The sequence below is a fragment of the Gobius niger genome (assembly GCF_951799975.1).
Source record: "Gobius niger genome assembly, chromosome: 4".
In the NCBI taxonomy this organism is placed as follows: Eukaryota; Metazoa; Chordata; class Actinopteri; order Gobiiformes; family Gobiidae; genus Gobius; species Gobius niger.
Window position 1 is genome coordinate 3,303,118 of NC_136855.1, and position 14,668 is coordinate 3,317,785.

At 44.4% G+C, this 14,668-nt stretch overlaps 1 protein-coding gene across 1 annotated transcript in view; it reads left to right on the forward strand.

The window, feature by feature from the left end:
* Positions 1-14,668, forward strand: part of wdhd1 (WD repeat and HMG-box DNA binding protein 1) — a 42,526-nt gene that overhangs the window by 8,797 nt on the left and 19,061 nt on the right. Inside the window, exons 5-19 of the mRNA XM_079555095.1 lie at positions 4,128-4,239; positions 5,101-5,151; positions 5,238-5,333; positions 5,423-5,515; positions 5,846-5,952; positions 6,028-6,166; positions 6,716-6,893; positions 7,038-7,222; positions 7,365-7,549; positions 7,950-8,191; positions 9,634-9,768; positions 10,109-10,265; positions 10,370-10,484; positions 12,176-12,307; positions 13,318-13,520. Coding sequence (XP_079411221.1) covers positions 4,128-4,239; positions 5,101-5,151; positions 5,238-5,333; positions 5,423-5,515; positions 5,846-5,952; positions 6,028-6,166; positions 6,716-6,893; positions 7,038-7,222; positions 7,365-7,549; positions 7,950-8,191; positions 9,634-9,768; positions 10,109-10,265; positions 10,370-10,484; positions 12,176-12,307; positions 13,318-13,520 — 2,130 coding nt within the window. The remainder of the gene's footprint in view (positions 1-4,127; positions 4,240-5,100; positions 5,152-5,237; positions 5,334-5,422; positions 5,516-5,845; positions 5,953-6,027; positions 6,167-6,715; positions 6,894-7,037; positions 7,223-7,364; positions 7,550-7,949; positions 8,192-9,633; positions 9,769-10,108; positions 10,266-10,369; positions 10,485-12,175; positions 12,308-13,317; positions 13,521-14,668) is intronic.

Genomic DNA, 14,668 nt, shown 5'->3' on the forward strand with positions numbered 1-14,668 from the left:
GACCAGTGGTAATGAGTAAGACTAGCCACTTCGGTTTTACATTTTAGGCATAGCGGAGAAAGGTCTGAATTAAATGTATGACGTTGGGAAGGGGAGATAAGCACACGATGCACCCAGTCAGTCAACACCTTTTCAGAAATAAAAATAAAGCCTTTTATGAAAAAAAAAAAGGGGGGAAAAAGCTCAAATTGTCACATGTTTAAAATAATAGTTTTATTGAGTTGCTATATGTTACAAAAAGGGGATTTTTGATGGTGCTTCACAGCAAGAAAGTCTTGGGTTTGATCTCGGGTGGGACCTTTTTGTGTAGAGTTTGCATGTTCTCCCTATGTCATAGTAGGTTTAGTGCAAATGTGGAACAATGGGTGGAAATTATCCGGCGTGGCGTGTTTACATGCATGAGTCCCATAAACGTGCACTGTCCTGGCCAAAATAAACAAACAAATAGATCAATAAATTAATGAGAAAACAAACATTCAAACTCTGACTTGTTTTCTGTGATTCAAAATTAAATAAATCAAATTAGATGGAATTAGATGTTAATACTGTATATTATCACCCTGAGAAAAAACAACTACTTTAAAATATATATTATATATAAGTGGCGGGGTGGGGCTTTTGCAAAAGGTCAATAGAGGAAGATTCACTGTTAACATGGAGATCTGCCATGTTTGTGGGTACTGTATTTTCCACAGACTAACACGAGCTAAAAACAGTTAAAAAGTGCAACACTCCATCAGCTGCTGAGTCACTCCTGGTAAATCTATGCGTTCCAAATTATTATGCAAATTGTATTTCAGTGTCAAAAAGGTAAAAAAAAAAGTTTTCCAATGAAACTCATGGATGGTCTTGTGTCTCAGGGCTCTTTAAATCACTGACATCAATCTCAGACGTCTGTGACGATTAGTTTTCATGTTAAGCCCAGTTAGGGAAAAACTACTGAAAAAGGATGTTCCACTTTATTATGCAGACCATCATTTTTAAGCAATAAGGGAAAGAAAAAGGATCTCTCTGTTAATGAAAAGCGTGAAATAGTTGAATGCCTTGGTCTACGTATGAAAACCGCAGATAAAGGCAGGACGGTTTCAGCCAGACAAATGCATCAGATTAAGAGAACAGCTGCTACAAAGCAGCAAACAGGTATTTGAAGCTGCTGGTGCCTCTGGAGTCTCCCGAACATCAATGTGTAGGACCCTCCAGAGGCTGCAGTTGTGCATAAACCTTCTATCCGGCCTCCCCTAAACTGTTCATTGAAGCTGATGAACAGAAACGGCTGCAGTGGCTCAGAAATACATGAACATTCGTGTTCACTGATGAGGCCGTGTAACCCTGGATGGTCAAATCAATGGAGTAGTGGATGGTTGGTGAATGGCCACAATGTCCCAACATGGCTGTGACGTCAGTAAGGCAGTTTTCATCCAAACAGCAGCACTGGAAGGCTATTCTGACATCCTGCAAAGAAATCCAAGCAGAGACTGTCCAAAAACTTACAAGTTTAATGGATTTAAGAATTTTGAAGCTCCTTTCAAAGAAGGGTCCTATGTTAAAATATAACTTGACCTGTTAAGATGTTTTTTATTGAAAAAGCTTTTGATTTCAGTAAATATGACCTCCTAATGCTACAAATTCAACAGTAGATTTTGAGCTTTTTTTATATTCATTTTTGAAAAAAAATACTGTTATCACTGGGAGGTTTTTCAACCATATTTAAATGAGCCTCTACCAGTTAAAGACTTGAAAATTATGCTGACTTTCATTTGAGTTGACAATTTAGAAAATGTTAGAAAAATGTCATTTGCATAATAATTTGGAACGCAGTGTATGTAACTCACTGTAATGTCCAAATGTTTAAATGTGAACAATAACCTTTAAAATCTTATAGCGGCAAATCCCATGATGCTTAGCTCTATGACATTACGATCTTGAACTCTATACAATTATCAAATTTGGCCTGCCGGAACAATTCCGTAAAAATATTTCACCCACCCCAGTTTGGTCACATGGGTCAGAGCGATTTGTAGAACAACTCTTTGCAGCCAGGCTTTAAAGCCGTTCTTGGGACGTTTGAAGTCCCATTAGAATCAATGCTCCCAAGTGTCTCTTGGAGTCGCCCCTGGCCACCAGGGGTGGTATTACAGCAGCCCCCCACCATGAGGACCATGTTCCTCACCCATTGGTTTCAGTGCAGTCCAGGTGCAGAGACCCGGCTTTAGCTCGCTCGTTTCGTCTGAATATGTTCAGATCAGACACGGGTCTCGGACAAAACGTATTTGTTGTTGTTGTGTTTTGCTGAAGCGCTGTTACACTGTTTATTGTATTGAAACACAGAGAAGCAGTTTTTTCCTTTGTGTCGAGCACATGGCTAATTCTGCAGGATAAACAAACTACTGCCCTGTAGAAAAAGCCGTTGACACTCCGGTGTCCGTCAAAAATAGAAACGCTGCGTATTCCTGCCGTAGAGCCGAAGACGTGACAGAGACATGGCGGACTGGTCTAAACCACCAGATTAATTTGATTTACTTGGTATTGTTATGGCCGACATGCGTGAAACGGGCCGTGGACATAACGTCCTCTGTGTAAATGAGGCCTGTGTTCCTGCAGCAGACTGCTGTACTGACATCTGTTATTGATTTGGTTGTAAATGTTTTTGAGGATAATTTGTGCCGCAGCTGCTGCTCCTCGCTCTGTGATAATCAGAAACACAATAATAACAACCACACGCCCTTTAAACACATCGACTTCACTTTTCACACGAATCGAGCCATCACAGACGACGGCATCGATCTGAGAGGGAAATGCTGCTGATCGACGACAAAACTCTAAGCAGGAGAACCGGGAAGAAATCCTGGATTAGAATGACTTTTGTAAAACTGACTTTGGTACACAGGATCTGTCTTCTGGAAAAGACAGAGAGCCGTCTGTTCCACATGTTACTGCTTCTTCACCTTTTACGGGTGAGTGCGCACTGTTTAGTTCACAGAAACAGTATGCGCGCACTGCTGATCTGATCTGTCCTGTTTAAAGCTAGATTGAAAACTCCCCTGTTTAGAACTGCTTTCACCTGCTTATTGCACATATGTGTTCTCTATTTTGTATTTTATAGTTATTTGTACAGTCATTTTTTTAGCAAACTGCTCTCATGGAAAGCACTTTGGTTCAGCGGATGTGTTGTAACGCGCTATACTTTGATTGGTTGATCATCAATATAATCAACTGAATATGCTTGTTTGACCCCAGGTGTCATTCAGTATCACACACACACAAACTACTGCAGACCTAAATCTGAACCTGCGGAGCATATTCAAAAGAATAAAAAGCTTAATTCACATTTTAAGATTCATAAGAATATGTATCGTACCCCGCCCGCATGCTTCCTGTTCACGTCTGTATTATCAAATTGGTTTTTCGCACTTTATTAATGGATAATAAGCAATATTTGTTGGAATAAAACTTTGATTGAGTGATTGGGTAATACTATTCATAAAGTTAAAATACAGACATAAAATATATATTAAAGAGGGGGTATTATGCTTTTTTCAATCACATAGCACCAGTCTATAGCTCACTACAATGATGACGAAACCTTATGTTGGTCTGTAAATGCAGTAAATTAGAATAACTGCCTTGTATAAAATGTCTCTCTCAAAATGGCTGTAGTGAATGTCTTGAAATAGGCCTCTGTCTCTTTAAGAACCTCTGACCCTTTCCGACACGCCCCCTCCACACGCTGTCTGTGGCATCAGTGGGGAGGGGGTTCTGCTGAGGAGCAGTGGTTGGTTACTCGGCTGGTGACGAAAGCTCGGAGGCGTCTCCAGGAGGTGGGGGCGTTCCTAGGAGGACTCAGGCAAACCTATCCCTAAAATGGCCGCCATCAGAGTTTTTACAGATTACTCAAAAATACGCGAATGTGCCAAGGCAACACTTCAGGCATGTTTTTAATGAGGGAATGACATAATAACATGATGTAAAGCTTGAAAAATTCGATTTTGCATAATACCCCCCCTTTAAGTAGACTCTGTAAAGTCATTACTCAGAGTAATGAGAAAGAAAATTAATAATTTGGACAATAAATAATTTATTTGAGCTCAGATAAATGAATGAACTCCGTCTGTCTCCTGTCGTTGCAGTGACTTCCTGGTGAAGGTGGTGGCGCTGTCCGACAGCAGCGATCAGAAGACACTCCGGGGTCACGAAGCTCCGGTCCTCAGCGTGACCTTTGACCCCAGAGACCAGCTGCTGGTCAGTACCTCAACTGAACAGAGTCATTTTCAAACAGATTTTTATTCGTGCTCCATTTTTCCGCCGTAGAAGGATTTAGACTTAACGAATTTGCCATCAGAGGATTCTCTGTTTTTATTGGAAGGGATATAGTGGATGTTTTGAAATGATCAATGCAGAGACGTTTGTGGCATTAGAAATTGTTTGTTTAGGCTTTAAAATGGCATTAAAAACCTTAAATTTGACTTGGTGCTTCCTGTACAAACTCTGAATATTTAACCTCTTAATCCCCACCTGAACCGATCATATTTCTCCAGTTTGGCTTTACACAAATCTACAAGCGTCTTGAGCAGTGTCAAAATAGCAACAAAAAGGAGATGAAAATGAGGATGAAAATGCAACTAGATCATTGCAAAAATGTGACATAAAATCTAGCCAATAAAGGCAACACAAAAGCGTCAAAAACACAACAGAAAAGCGCTGACATTTTTTATTAAATGACGACAGCGCTGCAACAACGTGAGGAAAAAGATCAATTTCGATGAGTTTTGTAGGTCACACCTTGACGAGTAAGCCAGTGTATGCCGGCATCCTAGAATTTCCTAAAACGCTGGCTTAGGCTGAACTTCGTATGTATTTTTTCAGTTTTGGGCGTATACATAGAGTATCCATAACGAGTCCACAACTTCTGCCCAACGACAGCCTAACCACGCCAGCATATTTGTCAAATTGATCATACATCAGCATGTACGCTGGCTAAATCGCCAAGGTACGACAGCCCCATTAGCTTTCAAATGTGGCATTATGGATTTGGGTAAAGCTGAACTGGAGAAAATGCGGGGGTGAAGAGGTTGCATCTAACTCTCTGGGCGTGTGTCGCAGGCGTCTTCGAGCTGCGACGGCTCCGTGGTGGTGTGGAACATCGAGGAGCAGGTCTGACTCCACTTTGACCTTTTGATTTGCTATCAACAACCGTTAAAGTGTCCTTAACCCTCTCTCTGCTCTGATTGTCCGCTCAGAGTCAGGTGACCCGCTGGACGCTGTTGAAGAAAAGCAGCGACGTCTCCAACGCCAAGTCTCTGTGTCGCCTGGCGTTTCAGCCGCCCTCCGGGAAGGTACTGCTGATACTTCAAATACTCATGCTCCTGCTGAAAGTGTGATCTTTACTGCAGCGCTGAAGTGCCGTGTATCTGTTTGTGTTCAGTTGCTGGCGGTTCCTGTTGAAGAGAAAGTTCACCTGTACGAGAGAGACACCTGGAGTCATGTGACCACTCTGTCCGATGATCTCATCACTCAGGTTAGTTAGAAAAGTCCCGTGAAAGTAGTTGTAAATGTAAAATTCCCTGTTTTGCCCTTTCCCTTCCACACTGCCCGATGAGATGACCCGAACATCCTTAATGACCCGGTTATTCCAGATCAGTGGACCTCATGCAGGGCCAGGACAAATACTGGAGCCGACACCTCCACATCTCAATACTTTTTAAAGTGTGTCCAATACTTGTCCAATACTTTTTAAATGTAATGTTTCTTCAGTGACAGTGACAGGACTTTCTGTTAAACCTACATGTTGCCGCGGTAATGCACTTTACAGTCTTAACACTGAATAAAGAGCTTCTCTCTCCTGTAGCCGGTGAACGTGGTTTGCTGGTCGCCCTGTGGGAAACTCCTGGCCGCGGCGTCAGTGGGCGGAGTCATCGCGGTGTGGGACGTCGGCTCTAAAGTGTGCGTGGAAAGGTGAGTTCAGGTGGACGTTTGTCATCCGGGGACTGCATCAGGCCAGGGTCACAGACTGTAAATGTGTCTCCTCAGACAGAAGCATGAGAAGGGCTTCACTGTGTGCGCTCTGGCCTTCAGCCCTTGCGGCTCTCAGATCGCCTACACCGACACAGAGGGCTGTCTGGGGCTACTGGAGGGCGTGTCCTCAGGGGCAGCACCCGACAGGAGCAAGGTACGAACACCTGACATGAAAGCACAATTATAAGTTTGATACATCGTGGCAAGAATATTGATAAGAGATATTATTGGAGATCATTTTATGCCATAAGACTAGGGCTGGGTACAGTTACATTCTTTCCCTCTGCTAAAAAGCTTGTATGATATATTTTGATATTCCAAACTAAATTGGGCACAATATAGGATATATTAGTTCCAAAAAATGTGTTGCTAATATGTCAACAAATAAATCCATGCATTTAAATCTGGCTCGGTTCATTAGATTACTTCACTGAAAATAAATATGTATTTTTTTTATTTTTATACTTTTTTTCTCATGTGGTGTCTACTGTATGTCAGTACTCTACAGCAAATGTGTCACATAAACATGTCTTTGTATGAAAATCCAAATTTCTTTGAAAATAGTGACTGTTTTTGCATCACAAGTTTGTTAGAAAAGACTCATATCCTGGTCTAACACTCATTCATGTTGGCTCGTGTCCAATTGACTTTAAAATATTGTCCCTCATTCTCTTAATCACTATTTGATCTTTCTCTGCTTCAGTCGGCAGAGTCGGCTGCGGCACGAGACTACGACGACCTATTCGACGAAGATGAGGACGGGCTGATGGACGAAGGGGAGTCTCCGCTGAAGAGGCCCCGCCCCGAAGAGGAGGAGCCTATTCCCTCCACGGGACGGGTCCGAAACCGAGCCGCCTTCCTGGATGACGACAACTCCCTGGGTACGAATGCGCTGCAATGGCTGGTCTGTGATGTTCTGGGAAAATGAGGGTCATGCCAGTCTGTCCGTCTTAAATTGTAAAAAATTTTGTGTAAATGTAAAGGAACACTCCTAGTATTTTGAAAGGTTTGCCCTCTCTCTGCAGACACTGGATCTCTGAAACTGGGGGCAGAGAGGTTTCCGGATGAAGATGACGGGGGCAGCTCTATAGCGCCTCCTGCAGCTCCCCCTGTGTCACTGCAGCCGGTGTACGACGGCCCCATGCCCACCCCCCCTCAGAGAGCCTTCCAGCCCGGGTCCACACCAGCTCATCTCACTCACAGATTCATGGTACACAAACTACTACTTCCACTACTACTACTACTACTAGTACTGCGACCTCTAATTAAAAATCTAGTATATATTCATTAAAACGTCATTAAAGTTGTTAAAAGCGTCCTGTTTGACCACTTTAACTTTGGTTTTGTCTCAGATGTGGAACTCTGTGGGGATCATCCGAGCCTACAACGACGACCAGGACAACGCCGTGGACATAGAGTTCCACGACTCGGCGGTGCACCACGCCATGCACCTGTCCAACACTCTGGGACACAACGTGGCCGACATCTCCCAGGAGGCCGTGCTGCTGGGCTGCCCCGGCACCGACGAGCTCGCCAGGTACGTCCTCTGTCCCCGTGTCCATGTGTCTTTGCAGAGACCATTCATGTCCAGACCCACTTTGTTTTACACACATGTCTGAAAGTCCTGGGCTTCTTGTCTTTGTTCAATAGTGGTTCCTAACCTAACCTGTTGCAACTTGACCTTTATTTAACCAGGAAAGTCCCGCTGAGAATAAGAATCCCTTTTTCAGGAGACTCCTTTTCCCAGAGGGGTTTCTATTGTACATGTTTTTAGTGGTCGAGGAAACCAGAGCACAGGGGAGGGCATGTAAACGCCACAGAAATGGGAATTGGGAATCTATTGGCCTGCTCCATCACACCAGTCCAACGTGTTTCTGTAACCTGTGTCCCCTGTGTGTTGTCCCCGTGTGTTCCCCCCTGTGTGCCCCCTCCCTCAGTAAGCTCCAGTGCCTGCACTTCTCGTCCTGGGACAACCATAAGGACTGGCTGGTGGACCTGCCGCGCGGCGAGGACGTGCGGGCTGTGTGTCTGGGCGTGGGCTGGGCAGCTGTGGCCACCTCCGCGCCGCTGCTGCGCCTCTTCACCTCCGGGGGGCTCCAGAGAGAGGTGTTCAGCCTGAGCGGCAGAGTGGTGTGTCTGAGCGCGCACGGAGACCAGCTGTGTGTGGTCTACCACCGAGGTACGGCCCCGGGCTGACGCTGGAGATGTTGAAGTGACTTCCTCTCTGAAGCTCTTCCTTCACGGAGAACGGCCTGTACAGCGTTGTTTCGCTGGAACACAGGTCGTACTTTTCAGTTAAAACTGAGCAGCGTTATTTATATCTGCTGTGTAAGTTTGGATCATAAATCTGCAGCAGCTCCGGGCTGCACCGCTGAGAGAAGGCAGCGAGCAGAAATGTAATTGATTAATCAAAATGAACACATTGAAGTCCCACCCCTAATTAAGGCGAGACACGGCAGGTGAAAGTATTTTCACGCAGTGGTCGAAGTGGAGATTTTTGACTATTTTCCTCCATTTATCTTAGTTTTCAGATATAAAAATGACAAAAACTCACCCGCATGATGTTTATTTTATGATGTTTTGTCTGCGAGGTGGGGGCAACCCGGAAGTAGCTGCTGCGCCGCGTAGAAAGTCCGTCTTTCAAGCGGGTATTCATTCATAAATATTGACAGATTTGACATCCACGTGTCCTGCTAAGGGGCCCCGTGATGACGCTTTCACCCAAATATGGTATTTTTCCTCCTACGAGACGCTGGTGCGGAAATGCGAAAGGACGGGGCGAGCATGCGCACTCACTACAAAACTTCAGGGCTGGTTTTCTCTGAATGAGAGAAGCCGCACTCGGGCAGAGCCTGAGCCCTTATAGAAGCTCCCACAGACTCCAAACTTTACAGGCTGAGACACAACAAGATTGAAGGTTTTTTCAGAGGGATTTTTTAATATCTAATTCCTAGCCTGATTTATTCAACTTTGAAACCAAAAAAAAACAGGCGGAATTTGAGTTTTTCCGGATTTTTCACTGATTAGTTTATTGAAAAACTAAACAAAATATCCAAAATCCCCTCTGAAAAAATCTTAGTTACTAATATGTCAATAAAATAAAACCATAAAATGTAATCTGGCTCAATTCATTATTTTGATTTCGTTGCCCAAAATATAGGGAATTTTGGCAATTTTAATGCTCAAAATGCCTTTTTTTTCTTCTCCCCTATTCACCTGCAGTGTCTTGCCTTAATATTATATATATATTGGGGCCGGGACTTTTTTCGATTCATTACGATTAATTAGTTACATATGGTTTAGTGCGATTAAAAATATGAATAGAAATTAATCGCACTTAACTTGCACACCTGCAGATGTTGCTTAGGCACAAGCAACACGTAAAGCCAAAAACAATTTGACTGTCAAAGTTGTTTATTCACAATTTAGCGCCGACATAAACCTGTTTAAAAAGATCATTCTCCAAAAAGTGTTTGAAATGTTCACACAGGCCTCACAACTTCAGATGAGTTCAAATGCAGGAAAATACAAAGAAGCATCTAAAATATACCTCTAAAAAATAATTACATTACGTTGTTCTTACGATGGGACTAATGGATGTCACGGTGTGTTGTGTCCCAGGCACAGGTTTCGACGGGGAGCAGTGTTTGGGCGTCCAGCTGCTGTCTTTGGGCCGTCGGCGGAGGCAGATCCTGGACCAGCCGCTCCCGCTCAGCCCTCGCTCTCACCTCAGCTGGATGGGCTTCAGTGCTGAGGGTATGGCCAACATTGGGACTTTTTTGAGGGGGGGAATTTGGAACATTTGGGGGGAAAAAGATTGGGAAAAATTTAGGAGGAAATCTTTTTTTTTCCTGCCCTTTAATAGTTTATGGAACTTTCCTGGTTGTTTCACCTCAAACAATAATAATAGGAATAAGGAATAAATTAACATTATTAATCTGTTTTATGGTTCTATATGACAGATAATTTAGTATATGTATTGAAAAAAGTATCGTTTAGGTATCGGTATTGAAATAAAGTATTGTTAAAGTACGGGTACCGACAACAATGTAACGGTACCCAGCCATAAGTCCCACTGGCTTCCTCCTCTGAGCAGGGACGCCGTGCTCCGTGGACTCCGAGGGCGTGGTCCGAATGTTGAACCGATCACTGGGCAACACCTGGACTCCAGTCTGTAACACGCGAGACACATGCAAGAGCAAGTCCGACCACTACTGGGTCATCGGCGTGCACGAGAACCCACCTCAGATCAGGTATGACCCGTGACAAGCCGCCGCAGATACAAGAGAAACACCGACACTGATCAAGTGCTGTCCAGTTCTCCTGGTTTAGATGCTGATGTGTTTGTCTATTGCAGGTGTATCCCGTGTAAAGGCTCGCGGTTCCCTCCCACTCTGCCCAGACCTGCCGTGGCTGTCCTCCCCTTTAAGATCCCACTGTGTCAGACGTCCACCGAGAAGGGGCAGATGGAGGTAACCCTGAGTATCAGTGTTTGGCATAGTCCCATTCAATTGATTTAATTTATGAAAATAGAAGAAGAAGATCTTTATTTATATAGCGCCTTTCACAGACATAGTCACATAACGCTTTACATGAGACAATTGAACATTCACTCCATTCTCGGTGGTGGTAAACTACGTTTGTAGCTTCAGTTTCCCCTGGGGGAGACTGACAGAAGCGCTTTAGCGACTACACACGTCTGCGCCATCGGACCCTCTGACCACCACCATACATTCACTCACACACATCATTCATCCTGGCCTATTGTACATGTTTTTAGTGGTAGGGGAAACCGGAGTACCCGGAGGAAACCTACGCAGACACGGGGAGAACATGCAAACTCCACACAGAAAGGCCCCGTCCAGGTGGGAATCGAACCCGGACCTTCTAGCTGTGAAGCGAGAGCGCTAACCGCTGCGCTACCGTTGTCATATTCAGTCACTGCACACGCTCAGCTTCTCTGGGGTGGATTGCTCGAAACCATATAAATGGCAAATTCAATAAAAACGGCAGAATTATTGATTCTTTGATTAGCTCACTATGTTTTACACAGTTAAGAGCAATGGCTGCATATGTCCGGACCCTGCACACATGCTAAAGGTTACAAAGGTTTGTGGACCTCCAGTTAAGAGCAATGGCTGCATATGTTCAGACCCTGCATACATGCTAAAGGTTACAAAAGTTTGTGGACCTCCACCAGATGTAGTCGAGTTCAATGTAGTTTGAACAGTACAGCAGATATTGCCTTTCTGTTTTGAGTTATTTTTGCTTCTTAGCCAAATAAAAAAGTACGGAGCCCGTCAGGGGACATGACGGGAATGTTTTTTATTGTGTTGTTTCACAACACTTTTCGAAATAAGAGATCAGGAGAGAGGGTCACTCCCCTACTGATGTCTCACTGATTGTGGAGGTGTCGGCTCCAGATTCCGGCTTTGCACAGCCCCACGTCCCATGGACCAGGACCTCATAGCCTATAATACAGATTCAGTACCAGCAACGTTCAGCCAGTCTGCACAAAACTGGCCTGAATTTAGGACCAACCCAAGGGTGAATGTTGTGGCTTGTCCTCAAACAGCTGCGTAAAGGCTGTGCGTCTTTACGCATCTTACCCACTGCTGCAGTGCTAAGTGTCAGAGGTACTAGCACGCTGACAGGCACCAGGATGGTCCCGAAATGCTCCAGCATCTCCACCCATCAGCTCAAGAAGCGTTGGCTACTCTTGAATTAAAAGTCTCTCCTGTCCAGAACCGTGCACACAACTATATCATTCTTGTTATGAAATAAACCAGAGCTGCCAGGTCGGAGTGTTCCTTATGCCTTGAGTGCCCCCTTTGCCATTTATTCTAGAATACCATGTCTGTTGGCCAGCACTAATCTTAATTATTTGTATTTTAAACCCAATTTGAAAGAAAGATCAATTAAATTCCCCCATTCATGCTCTTGACGGGATGGGTGGAAGCGCTGGAGCATTTCCAGACGAACCTGGTGCTTGTCCGAGCGCTGGTGCCGGCGCTTCTGCTGGGTTGGTGGATAGTTGAGTTTTGTCAGTTAGACATCGGCAGGCGAGTGACCCTCTCTCCTGATCTGAATAACTTTCTCCAAATACCACAGATGAACCGTGCGCTCTGTTTGTAAAAGGCTTCACTCGTGTCTGTGTCCGCAGGAGCAGTACTGGCGCTCGGTGCTTCTTCATAATCACCACAGTTTCCTGTCTGTCAGTGGATACGCGGTGGACCAGGACGCTCTGAGCCACAGCCTGAAGGAGCAACAGGAGCTGCTCATGAAGATGTTCGCCGTGAGTCCTCAACACTGCCCTGTCTCCTCTTCACCCTCTATCATATTCACATACACTTCATCAAAAGGCACACTTGCATTTTTTTCTTACTGTCTGACATGAAACCAGAATTAACTCTTTTTTTTTTTTTTAGGAGAATGTTGATGACTATGGCTTACAGCTTGTAAAAACTAAAAATGAAATCAATAAAAAAAATGATTTTAAACAGAGAAATGTGGTTCCTCTGAAAACTATAATCATAGTCTTGAGGGAAACCACAGGAAGTGATCGAAACTACTAAAGCAGATAAACAGACCTACAGACGTGAGATCAATAGACACATCGTTGCGGCGTCAGCAGTGATGCGGTCGCTGTATCGGACTGTTGTGGTGAAGAGGGAGGGAGCTCGGAGTAGAGTCGCTGCTCCTTCACGTTGAAAGGAGCAGCTGAGGTGGCTCGGGCATCTGTTTCAGATGCCTCCTGGTCGCCTCCTGCGGGAGGTGTTCCCGGCATGTCCTATTGGGAGGAGGCCTCGTGGAAGGACCAGGACACGCTGGTGGGACTATGTCTCCGAGCTGGCCTGGTGTCGCCTCGGGGTCCCCCCAGAACAGCTGGAGGAGGTGTGTGTGGATCAGGAAGTTTGGGCATCTCTGCTGAGACTGCTGCCTCTGCGACCCGGCCCCGGATAACGCGGAAGAAAATGGACGAATGGATTTTGAATCGCATTAAACCATGTCATTAATTAATCGGAATTAATTGGAAAAAGTTCTGGTCCAAGTCTGAATGTGTCACATGTGGGTCACTTCAGCCTGCAGGAGACCGGGAGCATCAGGGCATAGTCTTTTGACAATTATAAATCTGAGCTGAAAACTTATTTGCACTGGCTTTCAACACAGACCAAGAAGGATTTTGTATTATTTTGTGCATGTAATTACACTTTTCATACTTCTACCTTTTGTATTTGTTCTTTACGTGTTTTACATGTGGGCAGGGATGTTGTTTTTTTAAATGCCGTGACCTTTTGTCCACAGTTGTCGTGTAAGCTGGAGCGGGAGTTCCGCTGTGTGGAGCTGGCAGAGATGATGCCCCAGAACCTGGTGACTCTGGCCATTAAATACGCATCTCGGAGCCGGAGGATGGCGCTGGCCGAGAGGCTCAGCAAGATCGCTCTGGAGAAGGCCCAGGAGGACCAAGAAGAAGAGCACGAAGAGGAGCACGAAGAGGAGCATTCTGGGTAAGAGTGTGGAGTCTGTATTCTGTGTTTTTTTCTCTGATCATCTCTATCAGTGACGAGGAGCTGGTCAGAGGAGGCAGAGGAGTTAGTGCGTGTTTGTCCTGAGGCTGCTGTCAGACTGAGTTAGGGCAGAGCTCTGTGGCATTAAACAGGAGCAGAACGACTGAACGATAGATTCATCTCAATGACGTCACATGAGGGCAGTAACCATGGTTACGCACTGTAAAAGAATAGAACATACTGCAGGGCATACGTTTTCAAGCGCCGTGCTGAGGAGTTTGTTTATTTTATTTTATTATGTATGAATGTAAATAAATACATTGGCTGAGTCCAGGGTTTAAGTTTTCTGTCAATGAAAACACCTGGAAACTGTCAGGAAATATTGTTGGAACATTAAACACTGCTTCACTGCGCTCTCAACCGATCAGCGCTCAGGTCAAAAACCAGCGTGGCCTTGCTGTTTGTTGATGAAGAGGGACGGCGTCAGTGACAGCACGATTAACCTTTATCGAATCGAAATTGAGTTTTTAGCTACTGCGATAACCCAACCTCAAGGTTTGAAAGTTGCTAAAAAATAAACCGCGTGTCTCGCGCAAACTGAAAACTATTCTCACTGAAGTAACAAACGACGAGTGTTTGGCAACCAGCAGGTCGGGTTGTGTCACGGAATCATCATTTGTTCACGGAGCGGTTTGTGGTGGTCAAAAAAAAAAAGCTGATCGCCTTTGCCTATGCGTGTAGCTTTATTGTATTAAGCTGCGTCTAAATGTAAGGTTTTTGAGAAAAAATAAATACACTGCGTTCCAAATTATTATGCAAATGACATTTTTCTACTGAAATAACAGTCAGCATAATTTTCAAGTCTTTAACTGCTAGAGGATCATTTGAATGTGGTTGAATGCAACTCATCGTTTCAATACATTTTAAAGCTTGTAATTAACTGAAAATGGTAATTTGTTGAATTTGCAGCATTAGGAGGTCATATTTACTGAAATCAAAAGCTATTTCAATCAAAAAAATCTTAACAGGCCAAGTTATGTTTTACCATCGGAGCCCTTGTGTGATAGTAATTCTTAAATCCATTAAAATTGTGAGTTTTTAGAGAGTTTCTGCTTGGATTTCTTTGCAGGATGTTAGAATAGCCTCCC